Here is a 20245-nt window from a genome sequence, read left to right on the forward strand (position 1 = left end):
TCTACTCTGTCTCCAAGTTGTCCTTGAATGCAGATTTTGGTACATCCCTTATTTGCTCAAATGTTGATTCTCTAATCTTCCTGTCCACTCTGGTTAGCAAACATTCTGCACTTCTTTTCTTCCAGGGCACAGGCAGGTGAACTGTGGGTAAAGAGTGAGAAGGTCACTTGTGGATACATCAGTGAGGACACCAGGGTAAGATTTCAGGGAGCAGGGGAACGGAAGTTGTTCCCTTCCTTTCCTTGCCAGCTTTCTTGTCATTTTATCTAACTTGCAGACTTGTATGGATCATTTGAATTGTCTGTCGTATAAGGTGAAGAATGGCAAAAAATTCAGGAGAATTATTAGTAAACTTCAACTCTTCTGCACTGGCAGCACTAGGAATTACTCAGGCTGTTGAAATGCCAACTTGTTAGAGGGAAAATTCCCTATGATGCAGTGGGCACAATCATAGAAGTTGCTTTGTAGTTAACTTCTGTATTTGGCCCTTTTAGTGACTGTGCCTTGTTTTAAAGATCTTTCATTCCTCTGCAGGTGGTCTTCCGCTCCACTTCTGCCATGGTTTATATTTTTATCCAGATGAGCTGTGAAATGTGGGATTTTGATATTTATGGTATGTAGGTAACTAACCTGCCTGATTGTGAATGTGGATGGCAGCAGCTATCCTTTCTGCTGCTGCTAGAAAGCTGCCACTACTAGAAAACTAAAATATCCTGTCTTTGGCATAGGCCGTGCTCTGAGGTGCGCTGTGGTGCCTTCTTCATTCCTTACTTGTGGTGCCACGCTTTTCTGTCTCCTGGGTATTCCATAATTTTCCTGTCCCTACGGTACGGCCTGAGTACCATTATCTCAGTGATGAAATCAAGGAGGCCAACTGACTATGAACATTGGAAAGGTTTTCTGTGGATGTGAACATGTTTTGTGATGAGGGCAGGTGGCAAGCCTGTGTGTATTGTGAAGCCAGAAACATGTGGAAGTCCTGTGCAAAGAGGAACTTGATATTTTAGATTCCTTTTCGGCTTAGCAAGGGAGCAAAAACCCTGCCTTAGCCCGGATAGAGTCAGCTAGAAGCATTAAAACTTCAGGCATTAAGAATGAGTCACTTGTCTGTGTCATTGTGCTATTCTTTTTTCTGGCTTAACTCCTACCACTTCCTTTGACCATGTGTTTAGGCATATGTAACTGGGCAACTATTCAAAACTGAGCAGGGGATCTGTTGTGCATGCTATGCCTAGAAGATAGTGCAGGTGCTTTCCCAGCATGCTGTGAATGTGTTGAAAAAATGATTTAAAGGTCACATCCTTTTGACGACAAGAGTTGTGTTTACATCCTCTTAAACAGTCATGCTTTTTAATTTTTTTATCATCTTTGCTTTAGTGATATTGGCATTTATTATGCACACAGCTGCTCTGAGTCTAATAAAAATAATTGTCCTAGAATCCCAGGGTTAAATATACCCCATAGTTGAAGTAACTGCTGTTATTTGATGCTTTGGAGATGTTTACTTTGCAGGGGACCTATACTTTGAGAAAGCTGTGAATGGTTTCCTTGCTGACCTCTTCACAAAATGGAAGGTAAATAGCTGACTGAGTTCATCCTGTTCTGAAAGAACAAGTCAGTGCCGTCTTAATGAGCCCATTGATGGGCCAGTTTGAGAAAGACCCAGGTTGTTCAGGCAGTGCTACGATTTACAGGACTATGAGGGGTGTCTTCCGAGAGTCAAAAGAATGGTTATTGCAGGTCTGCATTAAATCATACATGTGCTGAGTGACCCCAGTACTCATCTGTTGTATCTGCTCTGTTTGTATTGTACAGTTTTTTTCTGTGGAGGCTCTGACTGGACTAAGGTCACTAAATGTGTCATATGGTTGTGCTTATGCAGCAATGCACAAGTCTGTTTTAAACAATTCTATTTGTTCCAGGACTCAGTTCCACATGTTTTCCTGGTACAGTGAAGTGTGTAATCAGTTTAGTGCTGCTATCTTAGCAGGAAGGGGTTCCAGGTTGTAGTATATGGGCTGGTAATGTGCAACGTTCTTGAAAGTTAATTGCTTCAAACCCAAACAAAGCCTCACTACCTCTTATGGCTGAACAACCCAGAGCTGTCTCCTGCCTCAGTGCATGATCTGGCTCACAACCAGGTACAGCTGCTGCTAGCAGTCTGCAGCAGGCTCGCTGACTTGAGGGAACTGTAGCAGTACTCAAAAAAAGGCATGTGTAAAATCGGCAACCTAAATTGAAAGAAGAGCTAGTCAAGGGAAAAGTCAAATCCTAAATGTGTAACATCTATGCATAGTACAGCTCATGATAGTCCCGAATGTCAAGGAGTGCAGGAGGATGCCCAACAGATGCATATCAGTTTTGTTGTGCTTTTTGTCCATTGAAGAGTTATTAGGAGCCCTGCATGACACGTCTGTAAGATGCCTGCTTTTGTTTTAGTACTGCTACACCATGTTGGAGATGGGCCTGAATGATGCTGGGGCTCCCAGGGTTTTTCAGACTTTTCCTTTCAAGGGATCTGATGACCCGTGTGTCCTTTACAGCTGAACTATGTGCATTAGCACTGTAACTAAATGTTTTAAGTGAAGTTTTAAATTTTTTATTTCTCTGGAATTGTTAGGGGCATCTCTCTAAACAGTAACGAATATCAAATTGCCATGGGTATGTATAAACAAATTGAATAATCTGCCTGTATTTTTTTAAACAAAAGTCTTGTATCTTGGCAACTACAGAGAGAAGTTTATTTAGAGACTAGTGGAGAGTGCTCCTGTTCAATGTGATGTAGCCTAGCAGCACAGAATCTACAGGACAGACCATTATTTTATTGCATAAAGGCATATACAGCACGCACGCAGATAGATTAATACAACAGTCTGCCTTTTTCTAGTTATTTTGGTCCTAGGTGTGAGAGGGATGAGGGTGTTACTATATGTGTATATACACAGTTTTCTACTGAATGTGACTGTTAAGATTTTCTTTTTTCATCTGTTCTTCCTGGACAGGAGAAGAATTGCAGCCATGAAGTGACAGTGGTTCTATTTTCTAGAACATTTTATGAAGCAAAATCTATAGGTATGTAAATTCTGTATTTACATATTTCTATTTTTAAACCTGTCTCCTTCTGTTCTGAAAGTTGGTCACAGGTTGCCAGTGACTTTTTTCCCCGCCTTTTTTTTTTAATGCCCATGTCCAAAGTATTTCCTGCCAAGCACAGTGGATACACAGCCATTCTTATGAAAAGTACTGCAGTGAAAATCTTACAGAGAAGAATATATGACGGATTTTCCTCCTCATACTCATGCTGCTGTATTGGTTTAAAAGCAATTTTAATATTGTGCAGGAGATATAATATTTTTCAGTGGCTGTTTTTTTTAATGGAAATAACAGCTCCTTACTAGAAAAGATGAGTCATTTCTACACAAGGGCATAGGATAATACACGCTTTTGCTTCTGTTTCAGATGAGTTTCCTGAAACGCATCGTGCATCAATTCGGCAGGATCATGAAGGAAGATTTTATGAAGATTTTTACAAGTATGTCTTCCTCCCAGTTCTTTCACCTCTTGTCCCACAGTGTATGTGCAGCCTGTGTAGAGAATGTGTTATTAACTGTAGGACTTTGCAAGGAATTAAGATAGTGAAAAACATCTGTGTCTGACAGCAAATTGATGAGTAGTCCCCATTCCATCTGTGAGTTCACACCCATATTTGCTAAGTCAGTCTTCCATGTGCATGTGAGTATTGTGTTACCTGTGCTCTACTGGAAATGCCAATAAACTTGTAAGTTCTGTAGTGTTTGGAGTAGGTTTTGCATACAGCTTGGCTATTTCTCAGATCTTTACATTCTTGAGTAGTCAAACCACAGATGATGCCATTGCTGAAGCCACAAGTGTTTCCAGTTAGGTACTGGAGCAGTTTTGGCTGATGGTCACAACAGATGAAGCTGTCAAAACTGTCACTTGATTCTGAGCTTGGACTTCTTACCGATCTTGCTCCTTTGCAGAACAGTGATGCTATTTGACATACAATGTTGACCACTTGTTTGGAAGTGAGAGATTATTTTGGCTGGGGATGTGCCCAGCTTTGTATGTGCATCTACACCTTGGTGATTGCTACAAGTATGCAGTAGTTCTAATGTGCTTCCTTGCAAAAGGAAGAAATACCTTTTTGTGCATTCCTTTTTCTATAGTTTGTTCATCCCTTCTCACTTCCCTTCATGATCCTTATTAAATTGTGCTCTTTCTAGAGTTGTAGTTCAGAATGAGAGACGAGAAGAGTGGACCTCATTGCTTGTGACCATTAAAAAGCTTTTCATCCAGTATCCTGTGTTGGTACGACTGGAGCAAGCAGGTAAAGGAACCCTTTTTTATCATGATTTTGCCTTTCCCTCTCCTTCTCATGTTTAAATTCCCTAATTTCAGTTGGAGTCTGGTGTTATACTCCGTAGTGCTCTCTTGGCTAGGCTGTTTTGTTAGGTCTCTCTGTGAGATATACCAGTACCAATTTTTCTTATAATTTGGTGGAGTGATCGGATTTACTACAAATAGTTGTGTATGTTTGTTTTAAAAGCTAGTTTATACAGAGATTATGATTTTTTTCTTCTTTTCCTTCTGAACACTTGTCCAGAGGGCTTTCCTCCTGGTTACAATTCTACCTCAGCACAAGGGAACTACCTGGAGGCCATAAATCTTTCATTCAATGGTAAGTTATGAACAATGGATGAAAATATACAGGGGAAGAACCATTAAAGCAGCTGCCAATAAATGGGTGTGGACTTGTGTTGCCTGTTCCTTAAAGCTGTGAAGAGAAGGGGAAAGTTAGGTGGTTAAGTTATTGTTTTCAGCCTTAGAAAAATTTGTCTTGTGTGCCTCTTGAAAACCAGTGGCTCTCAAATAACTGAGTATTGGGTATTTCAGGCTTCAGGAACCATTTACAGGGCCTTGTTAGGATGAAACTTATTTAGCTGTGTATAAAAACCTCTTTGAATAGAAGTTGAAATGTTAAATTACAGAAGCATTTCAAAATCAGGGTAGATCAAATGTGGTTTCATTGAAGCTGATCCATCTTTTTTAGCAGGGAGATGGATTTAACAGGCTGGAAGGGCTCTCCAGAGATCTACTTTTTGTGATTCTGTACATCAGACGTTCTTTCACCGTAATGGCTGTCCTGTTGCTCCCGTGGGGGGGAGCATGGGATGTTATTTTAAATGATTAGTAATGGATTTTACCTTGCTGGGTTTTTTGGGGGGTGTTGTTTGTTGATTTTGGGGGGGGGGGTTTGAGATGTCATAAAGGAAACACTAAGCATATGAGAAAAAAACTCCTATTGATTTATCTGGTTCCCATCTTCTCTTCTGCTCTAACTCCTCTCTCTCCTGTAGCTTTATTAACATCTATTGATTGGACAAGGCTATATACAAGCCCTCTCATACTTGCATGTGCTTTGTGGAAACTTGTTTAATATCACTGCTACCTGTCACCTCCCTTGCTCTGAAAAAAAACCCCATCTGGCATCTTTTTTCTCTGAAAGTATTCCCTAATTCTTTCTCTTAGTGTTTGACAAGCATTACATAAATCGGAACTTCGATCGGACTGGCCAGATGTCTGTGGTTATCACACCTGGTGTGGGTGTATTTGAAGTTGATCGACTCCTTATGATTCTCACCAAACAGCGGATGATAGACAATGGTAAATAACTAGCAATACTGTGCATTCTTTATGAAGGCAAAGGTATATTTGGAAAAGCTCTAGCCTTTTATTGCTATGAAAAAATACCTATTGTAACTTTACTATTCTGGGAAGAGGGGTTACAGCTGGAAGATTTCTGTCTGCACTCCATGCTGGAATGGGCAGATTTTCAGGGAACTTACAGGCATTTGATTTCTTCCGTTTGTGATAGAGAATTTAATCTGTCCATGTAGACCTTTCCCTTCTAGGATAATCTTGCATGACTGGCATTTGTTTAGAAGACACATTTCTTATATCCCCACTGGCACTGTTGGTTTGTAACCATACCATGGGACTGTTAGCTACTGTTTTCAGTATAATTGCATCTTAAAATCTGTTATGAATACAGATTGGGCCTTCAGCTCAAATTGATGATCTGTTTTGGCTTAGCATATCTGTCCTGCTTGGTAGATAGATGAACCCTACTGGTCTTTGTTTACAGGGATAGGTGTGGACTTGGTGTGCATGGGAGAACAACCATTGCATGCTGTACCGCTCTTTAAGGTAATGCATGCTTCGTTTCCCTTCCCTTTGCTCCTGCTAGAAATGTTACTCATTTTGTGACTACCTAGACACAACTAATTGTTACGGTTCTGAATTGCTTTTGCAGCTCCATAATCGCTGTGGACCTGGTGACTCCAGATTGGGTGATGACTATAATATTCCACATTGGATAAACCATAGGTAGGTGAACTCTTATCAGCCTTTGCTAAACACTTCTTTGCTTTCCTCTTTTTAATCTGTTGAATTCTCTTTCTTCTTCCATTGTTTATTTTCTCTGCTCTCCTTGTGAAGCAAAGACATACATCACAATAGTCTTGCAGAACTGGGAATGTTCTTGCAGAACTCTGGGCATTAATGCCCACTATCAGAGATGTCAGGCAGTTTGCAGGAGGAAAGGTCTTGATCTTAAGCTCTCTTTCCAGCTAACTTAGTTCTAGCCTTTAGCTCTGCTCGGAGGAAGTCAGGAAACTAAATGAAAAATACAGTCGTTTCAACTAGATTGGTTATTAGTGAAAACAAATACATCCCAAATGAACTGTTATGATAGAGAAAATGTGGGTAACATGGATAAATGTTGGAACAGTTGGCAGGAAACACTGAGGCTCAGTGTTACACTGCTTCAAGACATGGTAGGTTTGTTTCCTTTCTGCTTTCTTTTAAACATTCTGTGCTATAATGCTTTCTCTTCTTTCCCTACACATAGAGATCAGGGCTCTGGATGAAAATTACCTTCTCAGTCCTTGTTCTGCTGTAGGATTTTATCTTTTCTCTCTTTTTCCCTTCTCTTTTTTTCTCTCTTTTAATACCTCGTTCTGTCTGCACACATTGATTAACAGTCCTGACCAATTACTATTCAGGGGTTGCTTGTGTCTGCTATTTCCAACTGGCTGGAAGGCATCTGATCTTTGCCATAGATGAATGAGGTGTTTGAAGGCAGGATTTGAAAGATTCAGATGATAAGAAGCCGATCTTAATGAATAAATTATTTCAAATGGGAGGAGGTCTGTCGTTTTCAGGCAGCTGTTGTGAGTCATTACTGTCATACAAGTTAGGGAGAGTTGTGTAAACTGCGCAGTACTGTATGGAGAGTGAGGGTGGATATCTGTCTGTGGAAGGAGGAAGTGAACTGGGGAATGCAGGTGCAAGCACATTAAGAGGAGGTCTAGACTGAGCCTGTATGGGAATCAGAGGCTGGTTTTCAAGGGAAGAGTAACTTCTTTCAAGTTAACTATTTGTCAGTGTTTCCATATGCTGGCTTATGCAGAGAAAGGTATCCCCTTTTGTCTGGCTAATAGCTAGCTCAAATTCACAGGCTGTTTGTTGTGTAGCTAATCAACTATGTTCAGTTCTTTTTTTTCTTCAGTTTCTACACATCCAAAAGCCAGCTCCTGTGTAACAGCTTCACTCCACGGATCAAGCTAGCAGGAAGGAAAGTAGGTATCTTTCTGATTTAGCTTTTCTTCTTACTAGCTTGTCAGATACCTTTTCTCAGCCAAGCATCAGAATCTTTCTAGCAAGTACTGAAGCTGTAACTAAGTTTCCACATTAAAAGACAGTGGAAGCAAAGCTGTAATTATTATTTTGGGGATTATGAATGAGGGATTAGTTTGTAGGTCTTTCCATCTAGGATGAAACCAGGTGAGAAAAGTTTTAACCACTATAAAAATAAGGAGTTTTGTTCTGTAATTAAGAACTCCATGGAGAGGAAGAAAGCTGTTGGCAAACCTGTGGTTTTTTACGCAGGTTTGTGACCGAGTATCAGTATTTAATACTTCTGAAGTGGTCTGGCTGCATTGCTGAGTCAGCAGGATAAGCTTTCAGTCTGATGCTAGATTGTACTGGGGGATATTTGATATTTCCTTAGAACATACTGACTGTCTCCCTCCTCTCTGTCTTTTCTCTTGCTCTTTTTTTTGTTTGTTTGTTTGTTTTTTTGGTTACTTCATGCTTCCTTTGTTGGACCTTGCAGCCGCTGACTGAGAAAGCAAAAAATAACCGAGATGCCTGTGAGTAATTCTTTTCTGAATGATCTGTCCCACTGACTCCCAAACAAAAACCCAGCTGTGATAAGACCATGACATTTCAGGAACAACACTATTGATAAGATGCGGAAAAGGACAATTGCAGAAAACCATCAAAATGATGTAGTTGTTATCCAGGAGTTAATGTGCCTGTGTTGATTGTCTTCTTGGCAAATAACTAATACGGAGGGGTGAGTTTGTCCTGGCTGCTTGTCACCTGGCCAGAGGAGTAGATGGTATCAAGCTGGTGTGCTAGCGGTGCTGTTCATGGGAGTGGGACAGGAGGGCATTCACTGGCTTGGGATGTTGTCAGTGGTATGGCCACAGAATTACAGTGGGAGAAGCCTGCATTCTTCTCATACTACCTCATTTCAGGAGGGTGTACAATCTGTAAATAAGGCAGTCCATTCTTTCAAAGATGCTTTAAAATGTGCAGTTCTCTCATGAGGGAACTCAAGGCATCTGTTCATCCAAGGATTAATTTGTTGATTATTAATTTAATGTTTTGGATATATGGGGGAAAAATATTAAGGTCTCAGCAACCCTGATTCAGAGGCATTAACTTTGATAATTCAGCTGCTCCAGCTGTTCTGCTCATGAGACTTCTGTGTGTGATTTCTGTTGGAATAGATGCTTTTCTTAGTGGTGAGCATTGGATACTTCCAGCTTGCAGATCCTGAACGTTCTTGAAAGAGGTTCCAGTGCTATATGATTTTTATTTCAGCATTAGGGGCTCCAAAAGATGCTGAGAATGCCCTGCCTATCCAGGTAGATTATGATGGCTATGATGCTCAGGTGTTCAGACTGCCAGGCCCATCCAGAGCCCAGCGCTGTACCACTTTCAGGTAAGAGGCTTATGAGTGTGCTAGTTCTAGAGTAGCCATGTTACGGTGCATTTCTTGATGCATAAAGTGCTTTGAGAAATGTAAGGAGAATTAAGAACTACATGCTTACAATTGAACAAAAAGCTTTATCTGTATTTATAGCTAGTTGTCTGGTATTTTACTTCTAAGATAGGAATCTAAGAAGCATAAGTGTACTTTTTCCTTACATCTTTGATTTTCTTTGAAGTAGAATGAAGCTAGTCATCCTTGCTAAGTTCCTAGCAGATTTTGAAAGCTAAGTAAGAAAGTACTTGCACAGAGTTGTAGAAATAGCATTAATTTCAGCACCAGTTACTAAGCAGTGCATCAATGTAGAGCGGTATAGTGAGAATCTTCCCTGAAAGTGATGCCTTTGTGAATGAAAGAAGAAACAGATGAGCTGAGTACAGGTTCTCAAATATTCCACAGCCTTTCATCTGAGAAGAAAGGCTAATTATTCTCAGGTCTTGGCCAAGTTCATTGAAAAACTTATAAATGTCAGTGATTTTTCAGGAATATGGGATTGATGAACTTGTTTTGAAGTATTTTTTTGCTTCCCTTCTTTCAGCAGTATTGCCTAAATCTGAGGAAGCTGTGCCTGTGGACTTAACTTGTTAATATGAGCAGCCTATAGCAATCCATGCTGGAAAATGGCAGTACAGTTTAATGTAGTTAATAATTCCAAGTAGTTTCCCTATAGCTGCGTTCCTAGCACTGTAGGCTCAGGTCTAGTATCTTCTAGACCACGTCTGTATTACCAGCTTGGTGTGGTGTCTGTAGAATTGCGTAGTCAAGCATGCTTTTTTCACAGCCCTTATGCTGGAAGCATTTATGATGCACAAAAGTATGTAGCACCCACATAGTCAAAAAATAGCAATAGCTTCCTTGTAGTCCTCTTCTTGAGTTCACCTGCTGGGTATTGAGTTTCTTACATGGCTTGGGTCTGTTCAAGCCCCTTGATAACCCAGGAATTAATCTCTTTTTCATATCACTGGACATATCTGTTTGTTTTCAGCAGGTCTGTGAGAGAGAGAGAAAGTCGTACCCGAAAGAGCTCTAGTTCCTATGATGTGTCATGCAGCCCTTCCCTGCAGAGCCGCACGCTGCCCCCAGAGGAGGTGAGGAGCCAGGCTTCTGATGACAGCTCACTGGGCAAGATCTCCAACATCCTGATGATCCCACGGCCTCATCTGCACCAGTGTGAAGTCAGCAGCTCTTTGGGCTATACCAGCACCAGAGGTCAGCCTAAGGCAGATGGGAAAGTACCTTAGGTGGTGAGAGGGGAGAGAGAAGATGGAAGTTTGTGTTGGCCGCTGCTGGCCAGAACAGGGAAGATGGTGCTTATATTAGCATTCATGGTACATCTTTTCCACAGCTCCAGCTGTGGCTGAGTGTGCGTTCTCCCTTCTTTATCCTTGTCCAATTCCATTGCTTTTTTTCTTTTTTTAATTGGCTTGTCCTAAATACAAGTGTCCTGACACTGATTTGCTTTTTTCCCTTGTCTATTGCCTTCTTTAATATTTGACTGTTCTCCTGTGCCTACCTGCAAATGTGGGCGTACACGAGTAACTTTATTATCCAGGTCACCTATAATCTGTCAAATGAGAGTTAGCCTTAGTCGTGAGCCCTGGGGAACCCTGCTTATAACTTCTCTCTGTGGGGATTTGTTGTCACTGAGAGTCACTTTCTGGACCCTTCCTTTTGACAATGTACTACTGAACTAGCTTGATGTTAGCAGTGCTGGCAGTCTCCTTTTTTTCCTACCAATTTAATTTTGTTCTTAAGACAGTATGTGGTATCTTCCACAAACTCAACTAATTTCTAAGTAAATTGTATTCCTCCTATCACTGCTTGATCTGTAGAATTCTATCCTTGAAGGCTCTTCAGTGTTTTTTTTTCATGTCATGCTGTATGACAACTGATACCATATTTATCCTGTTACAGGAACTGGATTTACTGCTGTGGAACTGCCATCACACAGTATACTTCACATTACTTTTAGCTTTCATGTTTTCCCCTGCTGTCAGTTAATACACACATTTATTATTATTATTATTATTTTTTATTTCTATTACTCCTTTGGTTTGAAGGATATTCTTGTGACCCAGCTGAAGGTGTACAACTGGATGGGGATGCATGTGGAGTAGGACTGGTGAGGAGAGAAGAGTCAGAGTAACTGAGGTTTTTCACATGTTCTAGTCGGCAATATAGAGTGGCAAATGAGACCCTTCCTTCTCTTTGGGATTTCCATTTGCTGAACAGAGTAACTGCTACTTAGTCATCTGGTATATTTCTCCTGTTTCTAAATAACTGCACTTCTGTTCTACATTGAATAGTAACACCTAACTAGTAGCTTGCTGAGATAATGTCCTATAACTTCTGGGAGTAATCCCTTATTTCAGTGGTCAAATCTGAATGTTACAAAAAAAGGCTATGTTGCTCAGTTGTGGCTTCTGCTGTGTCTTTGTACTCATCCTGAAGTTTCTGGTGTGTCAGTCTTGATTTCTCAGGAATTCTCAAAGCTCTGAGTAATTCTTCATAGTTGACTTAGCAAGTGGTTTCTTTATGGCTTCATTTAGTATAAAGTGACACAGTATGCAGCAGCGCTGTAATGGCAGATGAAATAATACTCTTTCTTGTCTGGATTCTGGTTTACGTTGTAACTTGCAGACAGGATTGAAATTGCTTTCAGCTTCTCTTCCTGCCTACTCCTCAGCTCTCCTTATTTCCACTTACCCTGGGGAATCTTTATATCCCTAAGCAGTTCATTCTCTTTTGCTTGGCTTCTGTGTGATCTCATGCTGACTTTAAGTTGTGTTTTCTAGATGTCCTTGAGAACATGCTGGAGTCTCAGCAACGTGACTCCAGTGCCCCTGGGAGGTTCCATGTTGGCAGTGCAGAATCCATGCTGCATGTTCGGCCTGGGGGATATACACCCCAGCGAGCACTGATAAACCCGTTTGCCCCATCCCGCATGCCCATGAAACTTACATCTAACAGGAGGCGCTGGATGCACACTTTTCCTGTGGGTAAGTCTGTTTCATAGCATATTAGATTGCTGTACTTTTTCCTTGTCCAAGCGTTAACACAACAAGAGAGTCAATGTCAACTCTGGCATCTTGAAGTACTCTGCACTGTTAAAGATGCTGAACTAAGCGCATAGGCTTGATAAATCAGAGATCCTTTTTTCAAAGATGTTACCATCTATTGGCAAGCTTGCAGCATAAGGTATTGTGGAACAATCTTGTAGAAGATGGAGGCTGTTGAAGTGAATCATAACTATAATCTGAGTTGACTTTCAGATGCTTGAACTGTTCTCACATTTCCTTAGTGCCTTGTAAGCAGGCCCTCCAAAACATTTGAAAGAATATTCTGCTTCACTGGCTTCAGAGAAGATGCCAGAGGTTCAAGTCTTTGAAAATTTTGTAAATATGATTTCTTAACTTCCATTAGTTAGCGTTGCATGTGTTGTTGACAAAAGGAGGGCACAGGCAACTGAGTAATCAATGCAGATGTGGTGATTAATGATCAAACTGTAACTGTTTAGGTCCGTCAGGAGAAGCTATCCAGATCCATCATCAAACCCGTCAGAATATGGCAGAAATGCAGGGCAATGGGCAGCAGGATTTGACACATTCCTCTGCTGAGCTGCTGGAGCTGGCTTACCATGAGGCAACTGGCAGGTGAGGTCCTTAGGATGAATCTGTGTAGACTTTGCGTGAACATCCCTTTTCCTTAAAATTTTATCTGTGTTACAGTAAGGCAGTTACAGGTTGTGATCTTTAAACTTAGTAATATGTTGTGCCAGTGCCACATATGCAGTATATACCTTTATTTTGAGATATAAAGCTCTTCTGGCAAGGCTGGTGATGGTTTTTTACCTCCCCTAATTTTGGGAAGGTGGTAGTTTATCACAGAGTTTGCAGTGCACAGGCGATACAGTGCATCATTCATGGAACTGTTAAAAATTGCCTTATAAGAGCCTGTGCCTTTATTCTTATTATCCCAGTAGCTGTGCCCTTCATCCCAGAATAGAACATTTTTTAGCACAGGGCACAGCTTTGCCTTGCAGAAACTGCTGAGCAATTTCAGTGCTATCCATTCAGTCCTGTTTTCTCCAGGCTGGTGAGAAATATAGCCATGATAAACATTGGGGATGGATTGCAAATGAAAGTACCTGTGTTCATAAACTAGTTTTCTTTTAAAAACCAAACTTTGGTCAGTGTTGGGAGCCTATATTGATTGTTGGCTCTGAGAAGTGAAAAAGATGCCAATGTTACAGGGTTTGGCATGGCTGTAGGGAGGCTGTTTTTACAGTGAGATAAATGAGATTGTTCACTTCACCTAGGCCATTTTCCAAGCTACACAGTTGTTCTCCAGTTTCCAGATACTCTCTTACCTGTTTATCTGATTATGCTTTTATTAACAACATTCTGTCCATGTTTTTCACTCATTTTTACATGTTGTTTACCAAAACCATTTGGTAGCTTTTAATCATTGACTTCGGTATCTTTCCTGCTATGTGTCTCTTTCCTCTTGCATGCTTGTAGAAATTAATGTTATATTTCTGGATGTCCAGGTTGAGTGAGGACACTGCTGTATCCTCTGCCTTTTTAATTTTCAGGGTTTTTTTTCCTGCTATGTTCAAGCAGTCCTTCAGGAAATTGCACTGCCTAATTATTCTTTCATGCTTCTTTTTTTTTTTTTCTTTCCTTTTATAGGGAAGTTGTTATCCTATCTTATACTTTGTATTGTCCTTTAGAATACTCTAATCTCTTTCTGTTGCATAATTTTAATTTTGTTCCCTAATTCTATTAAAAAAAAATTTGCCTTTTTATTACTTCCTAAGTACATCCTAGTGTGCTGAAGCGTCTTGTCATTAACGCCAATCTCATGTGTCATATTCCTGATAATTCTTTTTCTGAATCTCTTTGTTGTCTCTTTAGATGATGTACTCATCCAAAGCAATTTTCTCAGTCTGGAATATTGGTTTTATAGACCATGAAATCAGATCTGTAAATAACTAGCTAAGTTTTGTTTCTCTCCTGGGAGGTATACGAATAGCTGGAACTCCACTGTCCTGCAAAGGTGATGCATTGGCTGTTGTTAGAGGCAAAGAACATGGACAGATCCGGAATATTGTTACAGCCTTCTCTGTGCTGCTTTTGTGTCTGTTACCATCTCTGCAAACATCATAAATAGCAAGGTTTCACCACTGGCTCAGCTGAGACGGCAGGCTGATTACTTATTTCTTATATCAGCTTGTTAAAAGCAAGCAATGTCATGAGTAGGAAAGCTTGTATAATACAGGCTATTTTATTTTTCTCCAGACATATCAGTTCTCGGCATCCAGGTGACAGTGCCTCTTTCCTGAGCTTCAGTGGAACAGAAGAGTACTCTAACGGTCTGGCTGGCAGCAATGGTGCAGGTAAAAGCAATGATAGAGCATGGAGTTGGGAGAGAAGGCCCATTCTTATTAGCAGTGACAAAGTAGTAGAGCCAGAAGTCATGGAAGGTGGGTGGACCAGGCATGACAAAGTAGAAAGAATCAATAATGGAAAAACAATTTTCAGCTTAGAGTGATCTGTTAATGCTCTTACTTGGACTTCTTGGTGTCTGGTAGCTTTTTGTATTGGCTTGTTTTTTAGGGTGCAGGGTTTTGGTTTTGTGGATTTTTTTTAGCGTGTCTACTTTTCTAGGTAAGTCTTGTAAACTTTACTGTACTAAGATGCTCACTTTTTATATATGATAAGCTCTCAGGGAGTTGCTTAGTTCTATAACAACAAAGCACTGATGCCCAGACACAAAAAGTAACTACACATGCACTGGTATTGTTCAGAACTCTTTTTTTTCTGGGTGGAGTTGCCTTAAGGTGTCATTCTTTGGATTAAGGAACTTGTTTGAATATATTTATTTTACATATACAAGCTGATGGAAAGAGTTTGGTTGTATCTAGGTTTTGAGAGAAGCTGTAAAAAAGCAGGTTCGTTTTGCATGGCAGGTTCTGGGATTCAGTGTTTTCTAGCATTCCTTGTAATTATCTACAAATGCACTTTCTCCAGATTTTAAGCACTTTGAACATGGCAGTGTTTATACTAAATGTTATTCACACAGCCCAAAATACTTCATCACATTTTTGAGAGAAGACACGTCTGTACTTTCAGTTGAAGATTAGTGCTGTCTCTCTTACCTTACCCAGACACCTGAATTAGTGGAAATTCTCAACATTTCTTTTGAATCCTGTAAGTGGAACAATGTGCCACGCTGAATATTCTGCTGTTGTCTGGTTTTTTGCAGCCTACCTTCTGACTTTATGGATGTGCTTTTTAGATAGGCACATGGAAAACAAATTTGATCTTTCAGACTACAGCATTCAAGACTTACGTTCTTTTTTCAAAACCAGTTCAAAGATTTAAAAAAAAAATTGGTCCTTCTGAATTAAATTGGATAAAACCAATTACATTTTCCCCTATGCTCATACTTTGAAGAGCCATAAAGAAGTTAGCTGACTTATTTTCTTGTGTCTCTCTTGTCTTGTATTCACATAGTTGCATTAAAAGTGATTTTGTTCTGTTGTTTCCTTCTGTGAATTTCATCTGAATACATTTCATTTCCTTGCTTTACCCTTTTTTCTTTCTGCCTTCCAGATAGACTTTGTTTATTCTTGCAATTGCTAAACTGCATTTCAACTGCTGGATGCAATTTGCACAACATAGATGCAGAGCATATCCTGGCAATAAACACGCTTGCATTTTATAGAAGTCTTTTGTGTCTGCTGATTGGATATTAATCGTGTATGTGGTGGAAGTTAATCTGTGTCTGTCTTTGTGAAAGTCGTTATGAGCACCTTCCCTGACTAAATGCCCTCAGCCATCTGTAGCTGCCACTCAGTGATTTGACTTACGCTTCTCCCTTGTGGTTTGAGTCACCTATGAAATTAAACAGTTTGGGTTTTGTTTTGTTTTTTTTTTTTTTAATTTGTAAAAATATGATTGCTCAGTGAGTCAGGTTCTCCTCTGCTGCCCACAGCATGTTTTGCTGCAACATGGGCTTCACAGTGAAGAATTACCCCATCTATTTACATTGACATTCAGTATGTTGTCTGTATTGTCCAGCAGATGGTAGATGGTAGTTCAGAGCAAATAAATCTTGTTGCAATTCCCTAACAAGATGGCAGATGGCATCAGCAGAGTTGGTGAAAGAGGAATGCCTGATCTGAGCCAGCTCCTCCACTGGTTTGCTGGCATCATCATAGAAGCAGATAATTATCCTTTCTGTTAGTAAATGCTATTTAGAGTAACAGCTATGATATTGATATCAACTTGCTGGATAATGTAGATAAGCTAGTTTTGTAAAAGTGGCTCCTTTTAAATGTTTGGAGGCTCCTTGAAATTTGTAGTTTGATCAATGTCTTTTAAGCCAGCAATTTTTCTTGTCTCCCTAGCTGCTCTCTTCCTCCCCTGTGCCACAACAGCTGTTTATACAGCTACATGGTGAACCAGCTCAGGGAGCTGATCCAAATGAAGAGTAACTGAGGTTTTTCTTTCTTGTATTAATTGTTTCTCTGTAACTGCACAAATATTGATGCAAATACAGCAGACAGATATGAAATGGGGACTAGGAAGAATTGGTCAAGCGGTACCATAGCATCATGTTGGCTTAGTGTTCACTGAACTGTAGTTTTAATGTCTGTTTTCCAGGTTAATAGGCTGCTTGGAACAAGTCCATTTGGCAGACAGATCAGTGTTTTAAGTCCTAATCAAAACTTAAATATAAATTTTTGTTGGTCTTAAGTCCCTTATTAGACTTAGGTTAGTATAAACTGAATAAACTGAATTTTGCTCAAAAACTGAGTATGTCCTCAATAGCTGTCATTTTATCTCTTTTCACGATGAATAAAAACTTCCTTAATATTCTTTCATAGTGAAATATGGACCAAGGTATATCATAGAGGTTGAAACATAATGGAAGTTGCTACCTTTTCAGAACATGGTAGTTTTAAACAGTTTGTAATTATACATTGGACCTACTTAGGGGCCCTGAAGGCTTAATTAATACTTTTCAAATTTTTAGCCTGGCAAGGAATAAAAAGAGAGTTTGTATTTGTCAAATCAGAAAGATCAACTGTTTGTTTTGTTTCCTCCCTACCCCCTGGCGGAGACGTGAAATGTGTACTGGTAGTTTATGCCGAAGAATGTTGGCATTGGAGTAGATCTATGTTAAGATTTTCATAAATTACTTATTCTTCAGAGTCTTACATAATTAGAACCTTATATATGGGTTCTCTTGCCCTACCAGGTGAAAGTCTGTTGTAATTTCCTTTCTTGATACTCCTGTGTTTTATGAAATTTTTCCTCTTAACTTATACCTTGTTCATAAAATGAAAAAAAACAATAAAAAAAGTTTCTGGTTTTGGATACTGAATGTATTTAAAAAGTACTTCACTGCTGAGACCTTAAGATTAACAAGCTGAATGATTACAAGTGGCGCTTCTTTTTTTATTTGCTTTCTTTATGGCATCTACTTTTCAAGATAAGTTTTGCTATTTTAGGGAGGTTGGTTTTGCTTGTGTTTTAGCTACTGAACGCTTCTGATGAGATGTTCGAATTTCATCCAAGGTGTCTTTTTTTTGTCTTTTTTTTTCCTCCCCTCATTAGTTGGCTTTGTGTATTTTTCAGCTGTGCAGAACCCTGAGTTCTGTCCAAGGAGAGGAATGCCATAGTTTTAATACATTTGCATGCATTTGGTTTATTTTTATTTGCAATGAAAGTGAAGTGTATAATTCCTTAAAATACATATTTCTTCCTTGTAGGGGTGAACCTCAAAACTCAGAACAAGGACTCCTTGGAAGATTCTGTCTCTAACTCTCCAGATCCAAGTAAGCAGGAGAAAGGTTTGGAAAAGACTTCGAATAGGTGGGAAGATAGGAAGGGAAAGGGCATCTTCCTATAGAGAGTCATCAGGATGTGGTAGGCAAGAAACTAAGGTGCCTACTTGGCTTTTGGCAGGGTTTTATTTTGCCTTGCAGTAATTTGCAGGATCTCCCTGTACTGTGTGTCTCGCTGTGATTGCAGTTCTGTGTCTCTAAGAATATGTGAAAACTGGTTGTTGTATTACACCTGAGAAATTCAGTCCCTACCAGGCATTGTTATGCAAAATGCTGAAGCTGCTGAACTCTTACCTGCCTCTCTGTATGAAAGGTTTGCTTGGCACCAGCTAATTGAAGCAGAAGTAGTACAGTCAGTTCCTGAATTTGGTACCATTTGCTGAGAAATATCTAATAGAAAAACAAGTGTATGACTGCTTAAAAAAACATTTTCTCTGTAGCAGTCTGTCCTGTATTACTTTTTTGTGCAGTGTTCCTGCCATTAACCTTCTAAGATCTCTATGACAAGAAGTTAAGAATTAGTAGTTGGCCAAGTGCCTTGATATAGATCGTTTGAGGCAGGTTAGAGTGTAGTGCAGTAGTAAATTGATGATTTGATGTAGTTTAGTTAGCTTTTGCTTTTTAATGTCTAGTTTTAGATCTTTGTAATCTCAGAACTGCAACATAACTCTAGGAAAGGGTGTGGGGAAGGATTGCTTTCCAAGTTACGATTTTTCTGGTCTTCCCACCCCTCTGGATCTGTCTTCTGTTTTTATAACTGTAGAAATACTCCCTTCTCTGCTGTTGTACTATTCCAGAAAGAGGCTGGTCTGTCATTCTTTCTGTCGTTATCCCCAGCTCCTCCTGCAGTTGTCTAGGACGCAAAGCTGGTCTGGTTTTCTTGTGCGGAATTGGAATGTTGATCTGTTTTATTAATAATGAGTAATGGCACCTAACATGCTGTAATTTTGGAAGAGCGGTGGCTATGTCAGCTTTAGCTTTCAATCAAGAGAAAATTAAATGTATTAACTTTGAATGCCATTTGCATGATGGGATTGAATTAGCATGTGCACTGCATTGTTTAACAAACTCTGTCTCTTTCTCTCCCTCCCTTCTTCCCATCCTACTTTCCTTTTCCCTTCCCATTCCACCCCCTTTTTGTCCCTGTTGACTTTATGCCAACTCTGTTTTTGTCCCTCATTCTTTCTAACTTTCCTCTTCACACTTTTCTTTCATCTTCCTCTGCACCCTATTTTTTCATGGGTGACCATATATGCCCCCATTGTCTGCTCCCCCAATGATACAACGAGGCAGTTCTGACGCTGTCTGCTCCCCCCGTAGTGCCAGGCTTCTGTTGTACAGTTGGAGTGGACTGGAAATCTCTCACTACTCCGGCATGTCTCCCTCTTACAACGGACTACTTCCCTGACCGTCAGAGTCTGCAGAATGATTACACTGAGGGTTGCTATGATCTCCTCCCAGAAGCTGACATTGACAGGTTTGGCCAGCACCTTCTCTGTAAAGTAACTTGCATTGAATCAAAGTGCTTAAGGCGCAGCTGATGGAAGAGGAACACTTTGGAGACTGTACAAGAGAAAGACGAATGGCTAACATAGCATCCGAATACTCAGAGTTTTCTCTTTTCAGTGGTAACTTTGCACCTTTTCTGATGTTACCAACTGACAGTATTGTGTTCTGTAGATTTTATTGTTTGCTTTCAAAATTTTACCTCTCTTTACTTATTCTGTTGTGTTTCAGTCAAAAAAAATCAACCTCAAGCTATCATCTTTGTTAATCTCTTTTCCAGGAAGTATTATGGAAACACTAAATGAGCAAATGCACATGTATGTGCAGTGTTTAAGATGCTTATCCTCACTTTCAGGGATATTTAGTTTCAAGAATCTTGGTGGAAAACAGTGTTAGTGGGATAAATAGAACTTCTTGGCTTGTCCTGGAGGTTTCTGGTAACTATTCTCCAATAGGATTGGTTTGGGTTTTTTTCGGCAGCTGTCTTATCTTAAACATTTTTCAAACTTTCCACAACTTGTAAGACATCAGAAAGACCTGTTCGTGTTGCTGCTTTATGGGAACAAACCAAAATATTAGTCAAGGTGATTAAAATTCATAAGAAACAGCAGGATTCATGAAGAAACACTTATAAGAAATGTCAAATGTCCCTTTATAGCAGGAAGGCAAAGTTCAGAGCAGTGGTAGCTGGAATAAGATGCCATAGTGATGTGTCTTCTAATCTCTCTCTGCTCTAGACT

The 20245-nt window shown here is 39.9% G+C and overlaps 1 protein-coding gene across 11 annotated transcripts in view; it reads left to right on the forward strand.

Moving 5' to 3' along the window:
* DEPDC5 (DEP domain containing 5, GATOR1 subcomplex subunit) overlaps window positions 1-20245 on the forward strand; it is a 47375-nt gene that overhangs the window by 5295 nt on the left and 21835 nt on the right. For 5 of the 11 annotated variants that reach the window (XR_008821404.1, XM_056335537.1, XM_056335565.1 and 2 more), the window contains exons 8-26: window positions 126-195; window positions 535-613; window positions 1513-1574; window positions 3003-3072; window positions 3460-3532; window positions 4245-4348; window positions 4625-4699; window positions 5551-5685; window positions 6167-6228; window positions 6335-6408; window positions 7592-7661; window positions 8198-8234; window positions 8974-9094; window positions 10128-10351; window positions 11938-12141; window positions 12660-12795; window positions 14443-14540; window positions 17925-17990; window positions 19293-19476. Coding sequence is in view for 10 of the 11 variants with exons in the window: in XM_056335537.1 (XP_056191512.1) it covers window positions 126-195; window positions 535-613; window positions 1513-1574; window positions 3003-3072; window positions 3460-3532; window positions 4245-4348; window positions 4625-4699; window positions 5551-5685; window positions 6167-6228; window positions 6335-6408; window positions 7592-7661; window positions 8198-8234; window positions 8974-9094; window positions 10128-10351; window positions 11938-12141; window positions 12660-12795; window positions 14443-14540; window positions 17925-17990; window positions 19293-19476 (1944 nt within the window). In the remaining variant the exon portion in view is untranslated. The remainder of the gene's footprint in view (window positions 1-125; window positions 196-534; window positions 614-1512; window positions 1575-3002; window positions 3073-3459; window positions 3533-4244; window positions 4349-4624; window positions 4700-5550; window positions 5686-6166; window positions 6229-6334; window positions 6409-7591; window positions 7662-8197; window positions 8235-8973; window positions 9095-10127; window positions 10352-11937; window positions 12142-12659; window positions 12796-14442; window positions 14541-17924; window positions 17991-19292; window positions 19477-20245) is intronic. The other 6 variants (XM_056335550.1, XM_056335577.1, XM_056335544.1 and 3 more) reach the window with 3 other exon arrangements.

The sequence above is a fragment of the Falco biarmicus genome, chromosome 1 (genome assembly GCF_023638135.1).
Source record: "Falco biarmicus isolate bFalBia1 chromosome 1, bFalBia1.pri, whole genome shotgun sequence".
Taxonomy (NCBI): Eukaryota; Metazoa; Chordata; class Aves; order Falconiformes; family Falconidae; genus Falco; species Falco biarmicus.